The sequence below is a fragment of the Symsagittifera roscoffensis genome, chromosome 7 (genome assembly GCF_963678635.1).
Source record: "Symsagittifera roscoffensis chromosome 7, txSymRosc1.1, whole genome shotgun sequence".
NCBI lineage: Eukaryota > Metazoa > Xenacoelomorpha > Acoela > Convolutidae > Symsagittifera > Symsagittifera roscoffensis.
The window spans coordinates 44,602,327-44,621,989 of record NC_087068.1 but is presented as its reverse complement, the minus strand read 5'-3'; the positions used below and the strand labels follow the sequence as shown (position 1 = coordinate 44,621,989).

General features: G+C 34.1%; 1 protein-coding gene across 1 annotated transcript; it reads left to right on the top strand.

Annotated features, from left to right (window-relative positions):
* Positions 1–15,842: 15,842 nt before the first annotated feature.
* Positions 15,843–18,013, top strand: LOC134851435 (glutamine synthetase-like). The gene is made up of 3 exons (XM_063867512.1): positions 15,843–16,089; positions 16,524–17,604; positions 17,772–18,013. Exons 1-3 carry the CDS (start codon positions 16,076–16,078, stop codon positions 17,970–17,972), a joined length of 1,296 nt encoding a protein of 431 aa, XP_063723582.1. The 5' UTR covers positions 15,843–16,075; the 3' UTR covers positions 17,973–18,013.
* Positions 18,014–19,663: the final 1,650 nt, after the last annotated feature.

Here is a 19,663-nt window from a genome sequence, read left to right as displayed (position 1 = left end):
TTAAATACAATAGAATGACTGTTGTTCCATTACAACACTGACTTTTTTTGTTGAGTATTGGTCGTTATGGAGAAATTAGGAGGGAAAGTTTCGGGAACAATTTAACGTTTTGATTAATCAAACCGAAGAATGCTCATATTTCAGATATGTTTTTCGGAATAGGGAGACAGTTTATTGCATCTGCTTTTTTGACCAAAGGTGTTGCTCCCACTTCTGAAATCATAAATCCGAGCTCCTTCTGGAATAATGCACATTTTCCCCATTTCACTGCCATATTGCTTTTGTTTAGATTTTCAAGTGTTCTTTGCGCAGTACCTTTCTTTACGTCTACAGTTCCCTCAGAAGCCACTAGTATGTCGTCTCTATAACAATTTGTGAATGGGATTCTTTTTAAAAGTGAGTCCATGACTTTTTGAAACTCTTTAGGCATATCGCCAAGTCCATAAGATCCTCCAGTGGTATCTCCTCCTGCTATACTAAATTTGCTTTGTTCACTGATCCTTTTACATAAATTGAGTTAACTATATGCATTCTTCAGCTCGAAGTTACTAAACCAGACCCTCCCGTTATTATTTTCTGACAATTGCAAAGCTACATTATCAATTGCAAAGCTACGAATTCGAATTAAGTCAAAACATGTGTAAGCCAGGGTCGATTCCTTTTTCCAACAGGGTAGATAGATTTAAACAAAATCTAAGCATGGGTGAAATAGCGTCGAATCAGGGGTTGAACTGGGTCGAATCTTGAGTCGAGCCGGGAAGAATCCTCAGTCAAACTGGGTCAAAAGAGTCGAACTGTGCCAAATCATTGGTGGAACATGGTCGTGTAGGTTCGAATCATAAGTGGAATGGGGTCCAATCATGGCTGGAACTGGATCAAACCATGGGTTAGAAAGGGGTCAATCATGACTCGCAGAGGGTCTTTTGATGTGCAAAATTCCAGAAGAATTGAAATAATGTCTTTTTTGTGCGTCCTTTAATTAGAAAATTTTACAAGTGCGTAGAGAATTAGTGAACTAGGAATATCCGACAACATTCGTTTTTGAAAATTGAATGACAAACAAAACAAGACTGTTCGTATCAGAGCGAAGCCCTGAATGTTCCGACTGCCTTTTAAGGTTTATGGAGCAGCCGTAATAACATAAAAAATTAAATGAAATAAAACAAAATGAATTTTTTTTTTATAAATTTGAAATTTTTTATGAAACTCATCCCCCCACACGCCATATAAAGTACAAAAAGATAGATTTCGTTCCTTGTAACCAATCAATTATGGCAAATAAGCTTTGTTCAACCAATTTGGAACGATTTATAAGACGGATTAAACCTCCGCTTACGCGTTAATAGCGCGAATTATATCGCGCGTTAATTGTCCCAAATTAGTCAAAATGGCCAAAATGGCAATCTCTAAACCCTCATAACTTCACGCAAAAAGATCACAGGTAAAATATCTTTTCAAATTTAAGCTCAAGACAACAATGGCTTTCGAATGATATTTTAAAAAATTCGTCAAAAATGGCTAGTTAAAAAGTCGAAATTTGTCTGAAGAAAAAAAAAACCCACCCCGAGCACAAATATTCCGTTACTTTCGTATCGAAAGTCGGAACAAAAAATAAAAAACTAAGAAAGCGATGATTGAAATTTGAATGTTTTTATTGTCGTTCGAATCATGAGTGAAAGTCTTTAAAATGATTCCGATGATTATTTGTCATTTCTGATACTTGATTTTGCGCCGAAGAAAATAGAAAAATAAAACAAAAACACCCGAATACAAAATTGCTCCCCATTTTAAATGGTCAGATCAATTAAAACCTTACTTTGTCATTCTGTTGCGGTGTTTTATTGTTCCGACTTTCGATACGAAAGTAATGGAATATTTGTGCTCGGGGTGGGTTTTTTTTTCTTCAGACAAGTTTCGACTTTTTAACTAGCCATTTTGTCGGATTTTTTTTAATCATTCAAAAGGTATTGTTGTCCTGGGCTTAAATTTGAAAAATTATTTCACCTGTGATCATTTTTCGTAAATTTATCAGGGTTTAAAGGTTGCCATTTTGACCAATTTGGGACTATTAAGGCGTAAGCGGATATTTAATCCGTCTTAGAAATCCTTCTAAATTGGTTGAAAGAAGGTTATTTACCATGATTGGTTTGTTTCAAGGAACGAAATCTATCCTTTTGTACTTTAAATGGCGTGTGGGGGGATGATTTTCATGAAAAATATCAAACTTTGGAAAAAAAAAATTTTCATTTTGTTTTATTACATTTAGGTTTTTTATGTTATTTTTGCTCCATACATCTTAAAAGGTAGTTGGAACATTCAGGGTTTCGCCCTGATACGAGCAGTCTTGTTCTGATATCAGAATAAAATCAACTGATTGTGATATATCACTCAGCATCGTGCAACGCCTTTTTTTTGACGCCTGTCTTTTTTTGACCTTGGAAGCAAGATTTCGATGCCCTGGCCACCCAAAGGGTGACAATGTCATTTTTCATCTAATGTCTAATTTTTAAAAATGGAACTGAAAGTATTTGTTTGAGTTTTGGCAAAAATTTTGATACCCATTTTTTTTTAGATATTTGTATCATAAAGAACAGATTTTTTGAAAAGAAATTTTACTCAGAAACTCGGGCAGTGATGACAATCCTACCCTTAATTCTGTTCTGTTATAACTAACGCAGAAAATCTCGTTCAAAGTATTGAGTTATGATCTATTGGTTAAACTCATAGAGTAATTTCAGATAAGGTACACCGTCTGCTCGTCACGCTATCTTATTTTCGGCCGGATAGATTCGTGCAACTTCTTAGTCTAATACCAAGCTTAATCTTACTCTGATATCTCCTAGTCTCAATAGATCTAGTGTGCACTGGTTTATGCGATTTAGTTCCAGAATGAGAACAACTGTATTCTAAATTTAAATCAAATTGCTCTGTTGCTGAAACTACAAGTATTTTCAGCACTCACAAATAAGGGAGTTGTTAGTTTGATAGAGTATGATTGATTAGTATTCAATATTTTATAAAGATAAAATATCAGAATAATATCCAATAATAAATTCTAGCTTAGATCTGGTTCCACCCATCCGGGGTTTACAGAGTTTTAGTTCTTCAGTGTTCTACTGTAGTGGAGGATGGATGATGTGTCTTTCTTTAGAAGTTGCGAGCATATTCTTTTTTCCGATTAGGAAGAAGGATTGTTATCACGATCGTTTCGGGAGATCGTATGATGATATCTGATCGGTTGTGATGAGTGTTGATTTGGTTGATTAGAGAATAGCAATGCTCCAATCACGTTCGTATGTGGCATGTCGTTTGGCTTTGGATGAAGTTCCTGGTGAATTGGATCCGTACGTATACTTGAACATCGAGATGGCCATTGTTCTGTTTCAATGGGTTTCTTTTGTTGCGATGCCAAGTCGTACTTTAAATCCGTTGAGTGTAGTGACTGTAGGCAGCATGTCGGGTGTGTTTTGCCATTCCGTAGTTGGAGTGTGATTGGGTTGTCAAGTTCCTTGCTGCTCGTTTTTGGGCTGTATGTTATCTATATACTGCATTGTAGTATTTACATATATAAATCTTTATTACTTTTGTTTTTAGTTATGATCTTGTTTTAATTTTTATCGCAAAACCGTTCTTGTTTAGTTCGATTATTCTTAAGAGAATAATTTATCCAGTTCTAAGCTTGTTTTAATCCGGTTTTGGTACCGTGGGTTTTCTTTTTTTAGTCATGCTGTTATGTTGTGGCTTGTGGTGTTTAGTAAGCTGCGTTGGTTAGTTTGGATTATTATATAATTCCTTTCCAACCTAGTTAAAGTAAAATTTGAAATGTGTTAAAACTGGTTAGAGTTGTTATCAGTCAAAGTTAAAACTTCTATTCATTATTTTAAACAATTCTTCGTGGGCGAGCTGTGCGATTGTGGATAGGGTTGTGGGCGAGTGAAAATTTAAAACAAAAAAGAAGCCTCTTTGAACAGGTTAGTACTGCCTTAATTTTATAGGCAATTTTTATTAGCTTAGTACTATGAAATTATTAATTTTACGGCTTCATTTGTGAGGTTGAAATTATCAATTTGTTTTCATTTTAAGAATATTTACTGCATATGGGAAATGAGTTTATATATCAATTTATTGCTGTTTTGGGGGTAAATTTTACTGCTTCATTTATTGTAATTGGTTAAAATAAATTTATGATTCAAGAAAAAAGTTTTCTGTTTTTTGTTTCGTTTTTCTTTTTTGTAGATGATTGATGAACGTGCCTGTGAAGACGAGATCAAAAGAAAAAACATTTGTAAAGAATGGTTAGTTTTTGTTCTAACTTATTAGTATAATTTTTTAAATTCATATTAGCTTATTCGTCTATGAAGAATCCGTGAGGAAAAACGTCGTGTATGATTTCTGATGATGTTAGTAATTTAGCTATCAAACGAATGATGTATTTAGTTTGGAGACGTGGCCAAAGCAATTCGAGTGCTTTAATGATTTTGTGCTCCTCATTGCTAGGTAAGAGTTCATAAGGTGTTTTTTGGATGTGGTTAAAAAGTTTATAGTTATATCTGGTGTTATGGATGAATTCTAGGATAGTAATATCAACGGGCTGTAGGTCTTTTAGTTATAGTTAGAGATATGCTTGAAGGTGATTGTTTGTCGGCTAAAGAAGTCGTGTCAAAAATAAGGGGATGATTCGGAAAGGTTCTTATTGGCTGAAATTGAACTAGTTTTTTGAAGTGCTTTCCAGCATGAGTTTTGAGAAAAAGTACGGGTGTTTATAAGACCTTCCAGGAGGTGAAAATGTTAATCAATTTTAAAGTGGTTTCTGTAATTCAACTTTCTTTAATATTTTAGACTGTGGAATGAATGTTTTATAGTTTTTACGTGGTTGATTTCTGAGTCGTGATGACTCTCTATGTTCTGATTTGTCGATTTGTTCTTGGGGTATTATTTTTTCTGTCAATTTTCTATTTTTTCTTTCTTTTTGAGGTATATTTTGATCTAGCTTTTTTGTATTGTTTTTCGTTATAGTTGATTTTTTATTTTGGTTTTCGAGATGAATGTCATGTTGTTCCTTTGTTTTATTCTCCATATGTGGGGTATTTTGAATAACTTTTAAACCTGTGAAAGAATATAATTGAGTTAGTTCGCGTAGTGCGTATTCTTTTGGGTAATAAGGTAATAGGTTGTTTCGGTGTTGAACAATTTCTTTTTTGTTTGAGTCGGTAATTTTATATGTGACATCAGTGGGTTTGGCAATTATTTGGTATGGTCCTTTTCGAAGGGGTTGTAATTTTTTAGAGATTCCTTTTTGAGTGTTAAAATTGGGTATTAAAACAAATGTTCCAATTTTTAAATCGGAGGCTGGTGTAAAGCGTGAATTTATTTGTTCATTAATGTTTTGTCTTTGTAACAACTTTTTTGTTACTTTTTGGTAAGTTTCATTGTGTTTTTTATCTCTGTTTAAAATCCATTCGGTGTGTGTACGGGAGGCTAATTTAAGAATTTGTGGGTGATGAAAATGATCTTCATCGTGTGTATGTAAAGGTAAGTTATAACAAATTGATTCTTTATTCGGTTGACAATAACCTTGTGTATTTTTTGAAGAGTTTGCTGTGAACATTATCGGTTTCCAGGTTTTTGATTGAAAACCATGTCATAGGGTGACAGTCCTAAAGTTGTTGTGATTTGTGATTTATAAGATAAGGGGAATAGTTTTACATCTTTTGACCATTCAGTATATCGTTTGTCATTTCCTTTAATGATACATCTGAGATATTTTTGTAATGAACGGTTCATGCCTTCGACTAATCCAGTAGTCCAAGGTGTATGAGATGTACGTGGTTTAATATTTTATAAGTGGCATAGTGTGATAATTTCGTTGTTTATAAATTCAGTGCCATTGTCTGTAACAAGGATTTCGGGTAATCCGAATTTTGCTATCCAGTGTTCATAAAGTGTTGTAAATGCATAATAAGCATTACAATGGGGCACTGGGTTAAGTACTACGTATTGTGTAAATGCGTCGACTATGACCATTAAATATGAGTTTCCTTCTGAGGATGGTGATATTGGTCCTTGTTTATCAAATGAAATTCTGTGATTGAACTATAGACTTTGTCCTTTAAAATCTTGTTTTTCTTCAATTTGTTTTTGTTTTGGGTATGGTTTGTTTAACTGACATGTTATACAATCATTGCATAACATTAAATAGGTGTTCATACACTCGGTGGAGTCTGCAGTGCGTGTTTATTGGGGCGCAAAGTACTGCTACGGTCAAACTCTGGTAGTATGCAATTTTTTCACTTTGAACTTTCTTTGTTTTTCATTATATTGAAATCTTGAAAAGTTTCTCCCTAGCGCAATTAAAAATGAATTCATCTATATTTTTGTCCTAGTCATAGCCAATAGTCACTTCTAGTGCCCAACGTTCTTCAAATTTTGAATTTTGTCCCTAGTTTTGAAAAACTAGAAAAATAGCCCAAATTCCTTGTTTTTCGGTGGATTTCAGATGTTTGGGTTGGGACGCGAATTTTTCTCATGTTGATGTTCTGGGGCTGCTTTTATTAACTAATCTGGGTTTTATAGGCTAGATCTTGCGTCTCGCAAAATAAGTTTACACGATTGTCCCAAAAAGTTGAAAAATTTGTCTACAAATTCCATTAAAAATTGTTCCATTTTTTGGCGGTTTTTCGAGGGTTTTTCGTGCAATTTGTGTCCTAAACTTTTTTTTGTGCTCAGATGGTGTCTAAAATTTACGGACAGCCATTGTCGGGGTGTCTGTAAGTTAACTTGTGTCACTTTTTAAATTAAGCTTTTTGGTACTTGCGTTTCTTCGTTTTGAAAATCGTTTCCTAATAATTTGTTTTTGTTTGTTAATAATTTTCTTTCTCAGTGTTTGTTTTTTGTTTTTATGTATAGCATTGTTTGTCTGTGTGGTGTGATTATGAGGACGTATTTTTCGTCGTTAATTATACAGTTGTGTAATATAATTGTTTGTTTGTTTCCCAAATTGTCTCTTGACATAAGGTTTAGGATGTTGGATGCAATTTTGGGGTTAGTGATTTCTAGTGTCTTAAACTGTTAGTTCTTACAATTTTTGAGGTTAGCTTAACTTGGGTCGTATTTGTCGGGTTGGAGAGAAAAGCATATATCGATTCGTGAGAATGATGTTTACTTTCTGGTGAATAATTCTAAGTTAAGACTTACCTAATCTTACTTAGGGGTAGTGATTTGTGATCAAGGGTTGGAGAATAGTAAATCGATCCACAAGGTTCAGGTATAACAAGAACGCAAGTAGTTTGTTAGATACTGTTTTATGATTGACTACGTTTAAGTGTTTTAGCCTGGGAAATTTAAGAGGAAGGGGATCAAGTGAAGGATGAGTAACCGAAGTTCTTCACTGTTTATCCTAATTAGAATGGTTAGCTATTTGAAAATTTTTTGTTTATTCTGGTACTTTAATAAGAGTTGGGTAGTGAATCGACGTTTGAGGTCGTTAGACACTTATTAATATGGGAGGGGGAGAACAAAACTGTTCTATTTGATCCAAGGATAAGCCTTGATGATCAGAAATTTAGATTTAGTTTAAATTAATTTAAAGGTCCAAGGGAAGCTTTTGATGATCAGATTTTTAGATTTAGTTTAAATTAATATAAAGATCCAAGGGAAGCCTTGATGATCAGAAATTTAGATTCAATTTAAATTAATTTAAAGATCCAAGGGAAACCTTGATGATCTATTATTCTAAAGGAAATTAATTTAAGTGAAAACAAGGATAAGCCTCGATAGTTTTTCGATAAAAGGTTAAGTTAAAAAGGTTAAGATTTTAGTTTTGATGTTTCTTAGTTTTTGAGATTTGCTGTTATGATTTAGGTGATGAAACTGGGATGAACGAATTATCTATATAGTCTAACAATTTATGCTTTATACTAACTAGTTTTTGTAATTTATATTCAATAAATATTTTTTTCAAGATTTTTTTTTAATTTACTGCAGATTTTTCAAGGAGAACGACTAGTGTTGTTTTTATCAGTCGTTATTGTATAATTATTAGGTTTAGCGTCATGAAAGGTTATTGAAGATGTTTCTTCAAAATTTTATGTCAGTAAATGAAAATTTAAATTTACTGCTGGAAGTATTCTAAATATAAAAGTTTGATCTCGTTTTTGTCGTACAATCATGAAATTAATTGGTAGATTTCTTCCTAGTCGTACGTCGTCTCTTTTCCGAGGTCTTCTTCCAATATGGGTGGTTCTCGTATTGATCGGAAAATTGGCTCTTGGACAACAATACCTTTTGAATGATTAAAAAAAAATCCGACAAAATGGCTAGTTAAAAAGTCGAAATTTGTCTGAAGAAAAAAAAAACCCACCCCGAGCACAAATATTCCGTTACTTTCGTATCGAAAGTCGGAACAAAAAATAAAAAACTAAGAAAGCGATGATTGAAATTTGAATGTTTTTATTGTCGTTCGAATCATGAGTGAAAGTCTTTAAAATGATTCCGATGATTATTTGTCATTTCTGATACTTGATTTTGCGCCGAAGAAAATAGAAAAATAAAACAAAAACACCCGAATACAAAATTGCTCCCCATTTTAAATGGTCAGATCAATTAAAACCATACTTTGTCATTCTGTTGCGGTGTTTTATTGTTCCGACTTTCGATACGAAAGTAATGGAATATTTGTGCTCGGGGTGGGTTTTTTTTTCTTCAGACAAGTTTCGACTTTTTAACTAGCCATTTTGTCGGATTTTTTTTTAATCATTCAAAAGGTATTGTTGTCCTGGGCTTAAATTTGAAAAATTATTTCACCTGTGATCATTTTTCGTAAAGTTATCAGGGTTTAAAGGTTGCCATTTTGACCAATTTGGGACTATTAAGGCGTAAGCGGATATTTAATCCGTCTTAGAAATCCTTCTAAATTGGTTGAAAGAAGCTTATTTACCATGATTGGTTTGTTTCAAGGAACGAAATCTATCCTTTTGTACTCTAAATGGCGTGTGGGGGGATGATTTTCATGAAAAATATCAAACTTTGGAAAAAAAAAATTTTCATTTTGTTTTATTACATTTAGGTTTTTTATGTTATTTTTGCTCCATAAATCTTAAAAGGTAGTTGGAACATTCAGGGTTTCGCCCTGATACGAGCAGTCTTGTTCTGATATCAGAATAAAATCAACTGATTGTGATATATCACTCAGCATCGTGCAACGCCTTTTTTTTGACGCCTGTCTTTTTTTGACCTTGGAAGCAAGATTTCGATGCCCTGGCCACCCAAAGGGTGACAATGTCATTTTTCATCTAATGTCTAATTTTTAAAAATGGAACTGAAAGTATTTGTTTGAGTTTTGGCAAAAATTTTGATACCCATTTTTTTTTAGATATTTGTATCATAAAGAACAGATTTTTTGAAAAGAAATTTTACTCAGAAACTCGGGCAGTGATGACAATCCTACCCTTAATTCTGTTCTGTTATAACTAACGCAGAAAATCTCGTTCAAAGTATTGAGTTATGATCTATTGGTTAAACTCATAGAGTAATTTCAGATAAGGTACACCGTCTGCTCGTCACGCTATCTTATTTTCGGCCGGATAGATTCGTGCAACTTCTTAGTCTAATACCAAGCTTAATCTTACTCTGATATCTCCTAGTCTCAATAGATCTAGTGTGCACTGGTTTATGCGATTTAGTTCCAGAATGAGAACAACTGTATTCTAAATTTAAATCAAATTGCTCTGTTGCTGAAACTACAAGTATTTTCAGCACTCACAAATAAGGGAGTTGTTAGTTTGATAGAGTATGATTGATTAGTATTCAATATTTTATAAAGATAAAATATCAGAATAATATCCAATAATAAATTCTAGCTTAGATCTGGTTCCACCCATCCGGGGTTTACAGAGTTTTAGTTCTTCAGTGTTCTACTGTAGTGGAGGATGGATGATGTGTCTTTCTTTAGAAGTTGCGAGCATATTCTTTTTTCCGATTAGGAAGAAGGATTGTTATCACGATCGTTTCGGGAGATCGTATGATGATATCTGATCGGTTGTGATGAGTGTTGATTTGGTTGATTAGAGAATAGCAATGCTCCAATCACGTTCGTATGTGGCATGTCGTTTGGCTTTGGATGAAGTTCCTGGTGAATTGGATCCGTACGTATACTTGAACATCGAGATGGCCATTGTTCTGTTTCAATGGGTTTCTTTTGTTGCGATGCCAAGTCGTACTTTAAATCCGTTGAGTGTAGTGACTGTAGGCAGCATGTCGGGTGTGTTTTGCCATTCCGTAGTTGGAGTGTGATTGGGTTGTCAAGTTCCTTGCTGCTCGTTTTTGGGCTGTATGTTATCTATATACTGCATTGTAGTATTTACATATATAAATCTTTATTACTTTTGTTTTTAGTTATGATCTTGTTTTAATTTTTATCGCAAAACCGTTCTTGTTTAGTTCGATTATTCTTAAGAGAATAATTTATCCAGTTCTAAGCTTGTTTTAATCCGGTTTTGGTACCGTGGGTTTTCTTTTTTTAGTCATGCTGTTATGTTGTGGCTTGTGGTGTTTAGTAAGCTGCGTTGGTTAGTTTGGATTATTATATAATTCCTTTCCAACCTAGTTAAAGTAAAATTTGAAATGTGTTAAAACTGGTTAGAGTTGTTATCAGTCAAAGTTAAAACTTCTATTCATTATTTTAAACAATTCTTCGTGGGCGAGCTGTGCGATTGTGGATAGGGTTGTGGGCGAGTGAAAATTTAAAACAATAAAGAAGCCTCTTTGAACAGGTTAGTACTGCCTTAATTTTATAGGCATTTTTTATTAGCTTAGTACTATGAAATTATTAATTTTACGGCTTCATTTGTGAGGTTGAAATTATCAATTTGTTTTCATTTTAAGAATATTTACTGCATATGGGAAATGAGTTTATATATCAATTTATTGCTGTTTTGGGGGTAAATTTTACTGCTTCATTTATTGTAATTGGTTAAAATAAATTTATGATTCAAGAAAAAAGTTTTCTGTTTTTTGTTTTGTTTTTCTTTTTTGTAGATGATTGATGAACGTGCCTGTGAAGACGAGATCAAAAGAAAAAACATTTGTAAAGAATGGTTAGTTTTTGTTCTAACTTATTAGTATAATTTTTTAAATTCATATTAGCTTATTCGTCTATGAAGAATCCGTGAGGAAAAACGTCGTGTATGATTTCTGATGATGTTAGTAATTTAGCTATCAAACGAATGATGTATTTAGTTTGGAGACGTGGCCAAAGCAATTCGAGTGCTTTAATGATTTTGTGCTCCTCATTGCTAGGTAAGAGTTCATAAGGTGTTTTTTGGATGTGGTTAAAAAGTTTATAGTTATATCTGGTGTTATGGATGAATTCTAGGATAGTAATATCAACGGGCTGTAGGTCTTTTAGTTATAGTTAGAGATATGCTTGAAGGTGATTGTTTGTCGGCTAAAGAAGTCGTGTCAAAAATAAGGGGATGATTCGGAAAGGTTCTTATTGGCTGAAATTGAACTAGTTTTTTGAAGTGCTTTCCAGCATGAGTTTTGAGAAAAAGTACGGGTGTTTATAAGACCTTCCAGGAGGTGAAAATGTTAATCAATTTTAAAGTGGTTTCTGTAATTCAACTTTCTTTAATATTTTAGACTGTGGAATGAATGTTTTATAGTTTTTACGTGGTTGATTTCTGAGTCGTGATGACTCTCTATGTTCTGATTTGTCGATTTGTTCTTGGGGTATTATTTTTTCTGTCAATTTTCTATTTTTTCTTTCTTTTTGAGGTATATTTTGATCTAGCTTTTTTGTATTGTTTTTCGTTATAGTTGATTTTTTATTTTGGTTTTCGAGATGAATGTCATGTTGTTCCTTTGTTTTATTCTCCATATGTGGGGTATTTTGAATAACTTTTAAACCTGTGAAAGAATATAATTGAGTTAGTTCGCGTAGTGCGTATTCTTTTGGGTAATAAGGTAATAGGTTGTTTCGGTGTTGAACAATTTCTTTTTTGTTTGAGTCGGTAATTTTATATGTGACATCAGTGGGTTTGGCAATTATTTGGTATGGTCCTTTTCGAAGGGGTTGTAATTTTTTAGAGATTCCTTTTTGAGTGTTAAAATTGGGTATTAAAACAAATGTTCCAATTTTTAAATCGGAGGCTGGTGTAAAGCGTGAATTTATTTGTTCATTAATGTTTTGTCTTTGTAACAACTTTTTTGTTACTTTTTGGTAAGTTTCATTGTGTTTTTTATCTCTGTTTAAAATCCATTCGGTGTGTGTACGGGAGGCTAATTTAAGAATTTGTGGGTGATGAAAATGATCTTCATCGTGTGTATGTAAAGGTAAGTTATAACAAATTGATTCTTTATTCGGTTGACAATAACCTTGTGTATTTTTTGAAGAGTTTGCTGTGAACATTATCGGTTTCCAGGTTTTTGATTGAAAACCATGTCATAGGGTGACAGTCCTAAAGTTGTTGTGATTTGTGATTTATAAGATAAGGGGAATAGTTTTACATCTTTTGACCATTCAGTATATCGTTTGTCATTTCCTTTAATGATACATCTGAGATATTTTTGTAATGAACGGTTCATGCCTTCGACTAATCCAGTAGTCCAAGGTGTATGAGATGTACGTGGTTTAATATTTTATAAGTGGCATAGTGTGATAATTTCGTTGTTTATAAATTCAGTGCCATTGTCTGTAACAAGGATTTCGGGTAATCCGAATTTTGCTATCCAGTGTTCATAAAGTGTTGTAAATGCATAATAAGCATTACAATGGGGCACTGGGTTAAGTACTACGTATTGTGTAAATGCGTCGACTATGACCATTAAATATGAGTTTCCTTCTGAGGATGGTGATATTGGTCCTTGTTTATCAAATGAAATTCTGTGATTGAACTATAGACTTTGTCCTTTAAAATCTTGTTTTTCTTCAATTTGTTTTTGTTTTGGGTATGGTTTGTTTAACTGACATGTTATACAATCATTGCATAACATTAAATAGGTGTTCATACACTCGGTGGAGTCTGCAGTGCGTGTTTATTGGGGCGCAAAGTACTGCTACGGTCAAACTCTGGTAGTATGCAATTTTTTCACTTTGAACTTTCTTTGTTTTTCATTATATTGAAATCTTGAAAAGTTTCTCCCTAGCGCAATTAAAAATGAATTCATCTATATTTTTGTCCTAGTCATAGCCAATAGTCACTTCTAGTGCCCAACGTTCTTCAAATTTTGAATTTTGTCCCTAGTTTTGAAAAACTAGAAAAATAGCCCAAATTCCTTGTTTTTCGGTGGATTTCAGATGTTTGGGTTGGGACGCGAATTTTTCTCATGTTGATGTTCTGGGGCTGCTTTTATTAACTAATCTGGGTTTTATAGGCTAGATCTTGCGTCTCGCAAAATAAGTTTACACGATTGTCCCAAAAAGTTGAAAAATTTGTCTACAAATTCCATTAAAAATTGTTCCATTTTTTGGCGGTTTTTCGAGGGTTTTTCGTGCAATTTGTGTCCTAAACTTTTTTTTGTGCTCAGATGGTGTCTAAAATTTACGGACAGCCATTGTCGGGGTGTCTGTAAGTTAACTTGTGTCACTTTTTAAATTAAGCTTTTTGGTACTTGCGTTTCTTCGTTTTGAAAATCGTTTCCTAATAATTTGTTTTTGTTTGTTAATAATTTTCTTTCTCAGTGTTTGTTTTTTGTTTTTATGTATAGCATTGTTTGTCTGTGTGGTGTGATTATGAGGACGTATTTTTCGTCGTTAATTATACAGTTGTGTAATATAATTGTTTGTTTGTTTCCCAAATTGTCTCTTGACATAAGGTTTAGGATGTTGGATGCAATTTTGGGGTTAGTGATTTCTAGTGTCTTAAACTGTTAGTTCTTACAATTTTTGAGGTTAGCTTAACTTGGGTCGTATTTGTCGGGTTGGAGAGAAAAGCATATATCGATTCGTGAGAATGATGTTTACTTTCTGGTGAATAATTCTAAGTTAAGACTTACCTAATCTTACTTAGGGGTAGTGATTTGTGATCAAGGGTTGGAGAATAGTAAATCGATCCACAAGGTTCAGGTATAACAAGAACGCAAGTAGTTTGTTAGATACTGTTTTATGATTGACTACGTTTAAGTGTTTTAGCCTGGGAAATTTAAGAGGAAGGGGATCAAGTGAAGGATGAGTAACCGAAGTTCTTCACTGTTTATCCTAATTAGAATGGTTAGCTATTTGAAAATTTTTTGTTTATTCTGGTACTTTAATAAGAGTTGGGTAGTGAATCGACGTTTGAGGTCGTTAGACACTTATTAATATGGGAGGGGGAGAACAAAACTGTTCTATTTGATCCAAGGATAAGCCTTGATGATCAGAAATTTAGATTTAGTTTAAATTAATTTAAAGGTCCAAGGGAAGCTTTTGATGATCAGATTTTTAGATTTAGTTTAAATTAATATAAAGATCCAAGGGAAGCCTTGATGATCAGAAATTTAGATTCAATTTAAATTAATTTAAAGATCCAAGGGAAACCTTGATGATCTATTATTCTAAAGGAAATTAATTTAAGTGAAAACAAGGATAAGCCTCGATAGTTTTTCGATAAAAGGTTAAGTTAAAAAGGTTAAGATTTTAGTTTTGATGTTTCTTAGTTTTTGAGATTTGCTGTTATGATTTAGGTGATGAAACTGGGATGAACGAATTATCTATATAGTCTAACAATTTATGCTTTATACTAACTAGTTTTTGTAATTTATATTCAATAAATATTTTTTTCAAGATTTTTTTTTAATTTACTGCAGATTTTTCAAGGAGAACGACTAGTGTTGTTTTTATCAGTCGTTATTGTATAATTATTAGGTTTAGCGTCATGAAAGGTTATTGAAGATGTTTCTTCAAAATTTTATGTCAGTAAATGAAAATTTAAATTTACTGCTGGAAGTATTCTAAATATAAAAGTTTGATCTCGTTTTTGTCGTACAATCATGAAATTAATTGGTAGATTTCTTCCTAGTCGTACGTCGTCTCTTTTCCGAGGTCTTCTTCCAATATGGGTGGTTCTCGTATTGATCGGAAAATTGGCTCTGATCTATTGAGTCGTAGAGACATTTCTACTAAATTTTGTCATATAACATTTTTTTAAAATGTTGTATATGTCTAATTCTAATCTATTTTTTCTAAATCTAGACTAGTTAAGGTCTGTTCGAGACTTTTGGTCGCACTAGATGAGTTATGATCTATTGATTAAACTCATAGAGTAATTTCAGATAAGGTACACCGTCTGCTCGTCACGCTATCTTATTTTCGGCCGGATAGATTCGTGCAACTTTTTAGTCTAATACCAATCTTAATCTTACTCTTATATCTCCTAGTCTCAATAGATCTAGTGTACACCGGTTTATGCGAGTTAGTTCCAGAATGAGAACAACTGTATTGTAAGTGTAATTCAAATTGCTCTGGTGCTGAAACTACAAGTAGTTTCAGCACTTACAAATAAGGGGGTTGTTAGTTTGATGGAGTATGATTGGTTAGTATTCAATATTTTATAGAGATAAAATATCAGAATAATATCCAATAATAAAATCTAGTTTAGATCTGGTTCCAGTATCTAAGTTTAAAGCTTTAACATGTTTTTCAATTATTAAAAAATATCCGCGAGAAGTTAATGGGCAGTCGGAAGATACTTGTGTTGAATTGATGCAAGCAGGCATTCTAGCTTTGTTTCACATTTAGAGCTAAAAAAAGAGATGAACTATATCATAAACTTGAGCTAAATGGAGTGCGGATTCTGATTTAGAGAACAATCGCAAGTCTAAAGTCTAATTCAATTTGGTGTATTATTTGATTAAAGTGCTGTTTGCCTCTGCTCTTTACCTTTAGCTATCAAATAAACCTTTACATTGACTGATTAGACCGAAGATTTGATCGACAGTTATAATTCAAAAGATTCGATATATTATTGACATTCATATGAGTATATTGAGGTGATTTTGCTCTTAGTTGCATCATATCAAGCCCATTCTTTATATCTGTTGGTTAAACTGACCAACAAATCTAATTAGTAACCTAACTTTCACTCATTTTGAGGACGAAATTATGTTCAAATCTAGGTATAAATATGATAATTGGGTCCCTTGAATATAAACGAAAGCTTGATGAGTCCAGGAACGAATATAGGTTTTTCACGAGGGGGAGCGGGAGGGTGAATCGACCTTTTTTAGATCCTATTTTGACGCGTTTCCCTTCACAATTAGAGTATTTTGGCACCAAAGTCTCCTTTCAGAAAAGTTTTAAGGTTCGTCAGTTGAAATATGAGTGTCGTACAATAGTATCAAAGGGGGGCCCTTTGGGTGCTGAGAGAGTTATTTCCCACCCTCCTTAAGCCCGCTACTGGGAAAACTTGTGCGCATCAAACTAATGATATACGGGTTTTTCATTGCTCAATTGCCTTTTTGAAGCTTTTTCGTGAACATATCACGGACTATCTCATTTCATAGCTGCTTTTTATAAAGGACCCAGCTATTATACTGGTACTCAAACCCAGCGCGACAAAAGATGAACCAGCCTTTATTCGTGTTACAACCTGCGATACCATGGGAATATCTCGGAGCAAAGTTGTTCACAGAGACACTTATCCTCAGATAAAGAAATCTGGACTGAGCATTCCAAACGTGACATGCATCTTGTCTTCTGAAAGCATTCCGGCCGATTACCCAAAAATCAGCGACGCAGGGTATCCAGATGTCTTCATAATTCCAGAAGCCGACACCTGGCATTTATGTCCTTGGTCGGGCTCGAAATCGGGTCGTAAAATAGCCCAGGTATTCGGAGAAATGCACCAAAAAGACAAAAATTCTACACCGTGCGGGTTCGACCCGCGGGTTGTCTGTAAAAAGCTCCTCGGATCTCTGGAAAAAGAATTCGGTTTGAGTCTGTACTCAGCACTCGAGTACGAGTTTGCTATGGCCAAGGATGGCAAGCCTGTTACTTCAAAGATGCATATATACTCACCCGTAGGTCTGAAAGCAACTGAGGATTTTTGCTTCGAAGTTTCGGACCGGCTTGAAAAAGCGGGGGTTCTTCTTGAAACTATAATGCATGAACACGGACAGGGACAACTTGAACTAACTATGAAGCCTTATTGGGGAATCAAAGCGGCCGATCATGCTTTGATGTACAAACAATGTGTGAAAGAGACTGCCATTGACCTTGGATTCCGGGCGACGTTCATGTGTAACCCATGGCTCGCGGTCCAAAGTGGGGGTCACTATAATTTCTCCCTCTGGAACAAATCTGGAACCAACGTCTTCACCGATGACTCAGACTCTGATGGCTTATCTGACCTGGCTAAAAACTGGATTGCGGGTGTGTTGGAACATGCGCCAGCTATAACTGCTTTAGTATGTCACACTAATAACTGTTACAACAGGTTCTATGAGGGAGGTTTTGCGCCGTACCATATTTGCTATGCTGAAGAGAACAGATCCTCATTGGTAAGAGTGAAAAGATCTGAGTCTTCGGGAACATACTTGGAATACAGGGGAGGGGGAGCTGCTGCCAATCCATATCTTGTCTTGTCGGCTATTTTGGCTGCAGGGATTGATGGTTTGCGCAAGAAGCTAACGGTTAGTTCAATTCAAATCGCGAACTATCTCATGCAAATTTGGAAACTTAAAGTTGATACAATACAACTAATTGCAGCGCATTTTTCATGATATTTTCAAAAATGATTACTTAGCCTCAAAGATTTTAGAAAGAATCTAGAAATTTGATTAAATTTGAACTTTTGTAGCCTCCCCCTCCTGGTTTTAATGAAGAAAAAGAGATCCCGCGAAATCTGGATACATCACTGAATGCTCTTGAACAAGACCAAGTCATGTGCGAAATGATTGGCGAAGATCTGATCACGCCTTTTCTGTTGCTGAAGCGCCAACACGATCTGAACAAAACGACACTGGAGGCGCAAATCGAAAGCTATGCAGACCTCATTTGAAGTTGAGATGATAAACAAAAAAAGAAAACTAAAAATCAAAACGAAAGGAATATTAAAAACTTTATTTAACTAAATAATAAACGTAAATGCTTAGTTTTTTTCCCTCGCGCTCGGGAACAGACTTCTGAGACATACTTGTCCTCGTTTAGAACCTTAACCCAATCGGCTGCAGAATGCTTTTTAGAAATTGTCTGCGCATAATTGAAAAAGTTTACTGACCTTCAGGGACGGATTTAGGGGGCGGGGGGGGGGGGGGGTTAGCTTCCCTTTCTCAGGGATTCGACCCCCTTTGTACTATTTTGAGATATCCATTTTTGGTGAGAGACCTCAAAATTTTTCTGAAGACGCCTTTGGCGCCAATATTTACTTATTTTGAGGAGGGAGCGCGCGCCGAAAAAACGCGATTTTGTTGGTCAACATTTTTCAAAAAGTGGCTAAAACACCTTTGGCCTGTTTTTTCAAAATTTTGCATGCGGCGCAGAAAATTTATCCAAAACAGAATCTTTTTACTGCTCTGGGAGAGCTCGAAAAATCAATATGGTCCATCTAAAAAATAGGTCGACAAAGTTTTCGAGTATTTTTTGAAAGTCCGCTCCCCCCCCCTCGAGAAAATCCTAGAGCCGCCCCTGTTAACCTTAATTGTACTAAATGGGAAGTTACTGATTTTTGACGTGACCGGTTTTTTGATAGATTTGTTAACATTTTTTTTAGTTTTAGCATTTTTCATAGTGGAATAGCATTATTCATATTGATTTAATCATGTGCTTCATGTCTATTTTAAATGAAAAACAGTTACAAAGATTGGACGTCTCTTAGAAAGAACGGTTGCTTTTTTTCGATCAAAAATTCCATATTTTTTTTTTGACATTAACAGTTTCAATCAAAAAACATTTTTAAAAATTGTTCTTGAAGCATATGATCATTTCACAAAACAGAAGTACAGCAACAGTGGGATTGTTTGCTGAAAAGTCACTTAATTAATCATTATTACAAAAAATAGAACCTGAAAAAAATCATTTTAGTGCAAATTTTGTTTCAGAAAGATGTAGCGTTTAAAACAAACTAAACTAAAATAAGAAAAGTATGGAGAAAAAAAACTAAAAATGCATCACGTGAGCAATTGTCAGTCAATTCATACTAGTTTCAAAACATTTCGTTCTGGTCAAAGCCAAAAAAAATAGTTTCTAATGAGACCTTGATAAGTTTTTCTTTATACGTATCACTATTTTCAAATCATAAAAAATTGTTCGATGAACACAAACTTAAGGCTGTTTTGAAAAACTGTTCGATCAAATTATAAGAAAATTTGATCATCCACAACCGAAAATAAATATTGTTTTCAAACAGAGAAACAAGAACCCACCGTTGTTCAAACTGTTACAAAAGTTATTAAAAACTACCTGACGTGAAAGGAAGAAAATTGTTTTTGCAGCTTTTAACTTAGAGTATTAAGAGACAATCGCAACTTAGATGATCTGTTACTTGAAACCAGAATTAAGCCAAATATAGACGTTACCCGTCATTGACGTTTCACGTTACAATTCTACGATTAAATTTTTCATTACCCCTTTCTTCATGCTGCAGCTTATAAATTGTTTTTTTTTATGTAATCATTTTTTGCGATCGTTCTTACGACTGACGATTGTCTCGTTTTGACAAACCGAGCAGATTCAAAAAGAACCAGTGGACCA

What these genes read in the sequence shown, in the direction of transcription:
- LOC134851435 (XM_063867512.1), top strand. An exon ending in GTTTGCGCAAGAAGCTAACG is followed by an intron (nt 17,605 to 17,771) that starts GTTAGTTCAATT and finishes GAACTTTTGTAG; the next exon opens with CCTCCCCCTCCTGGTTTTAA.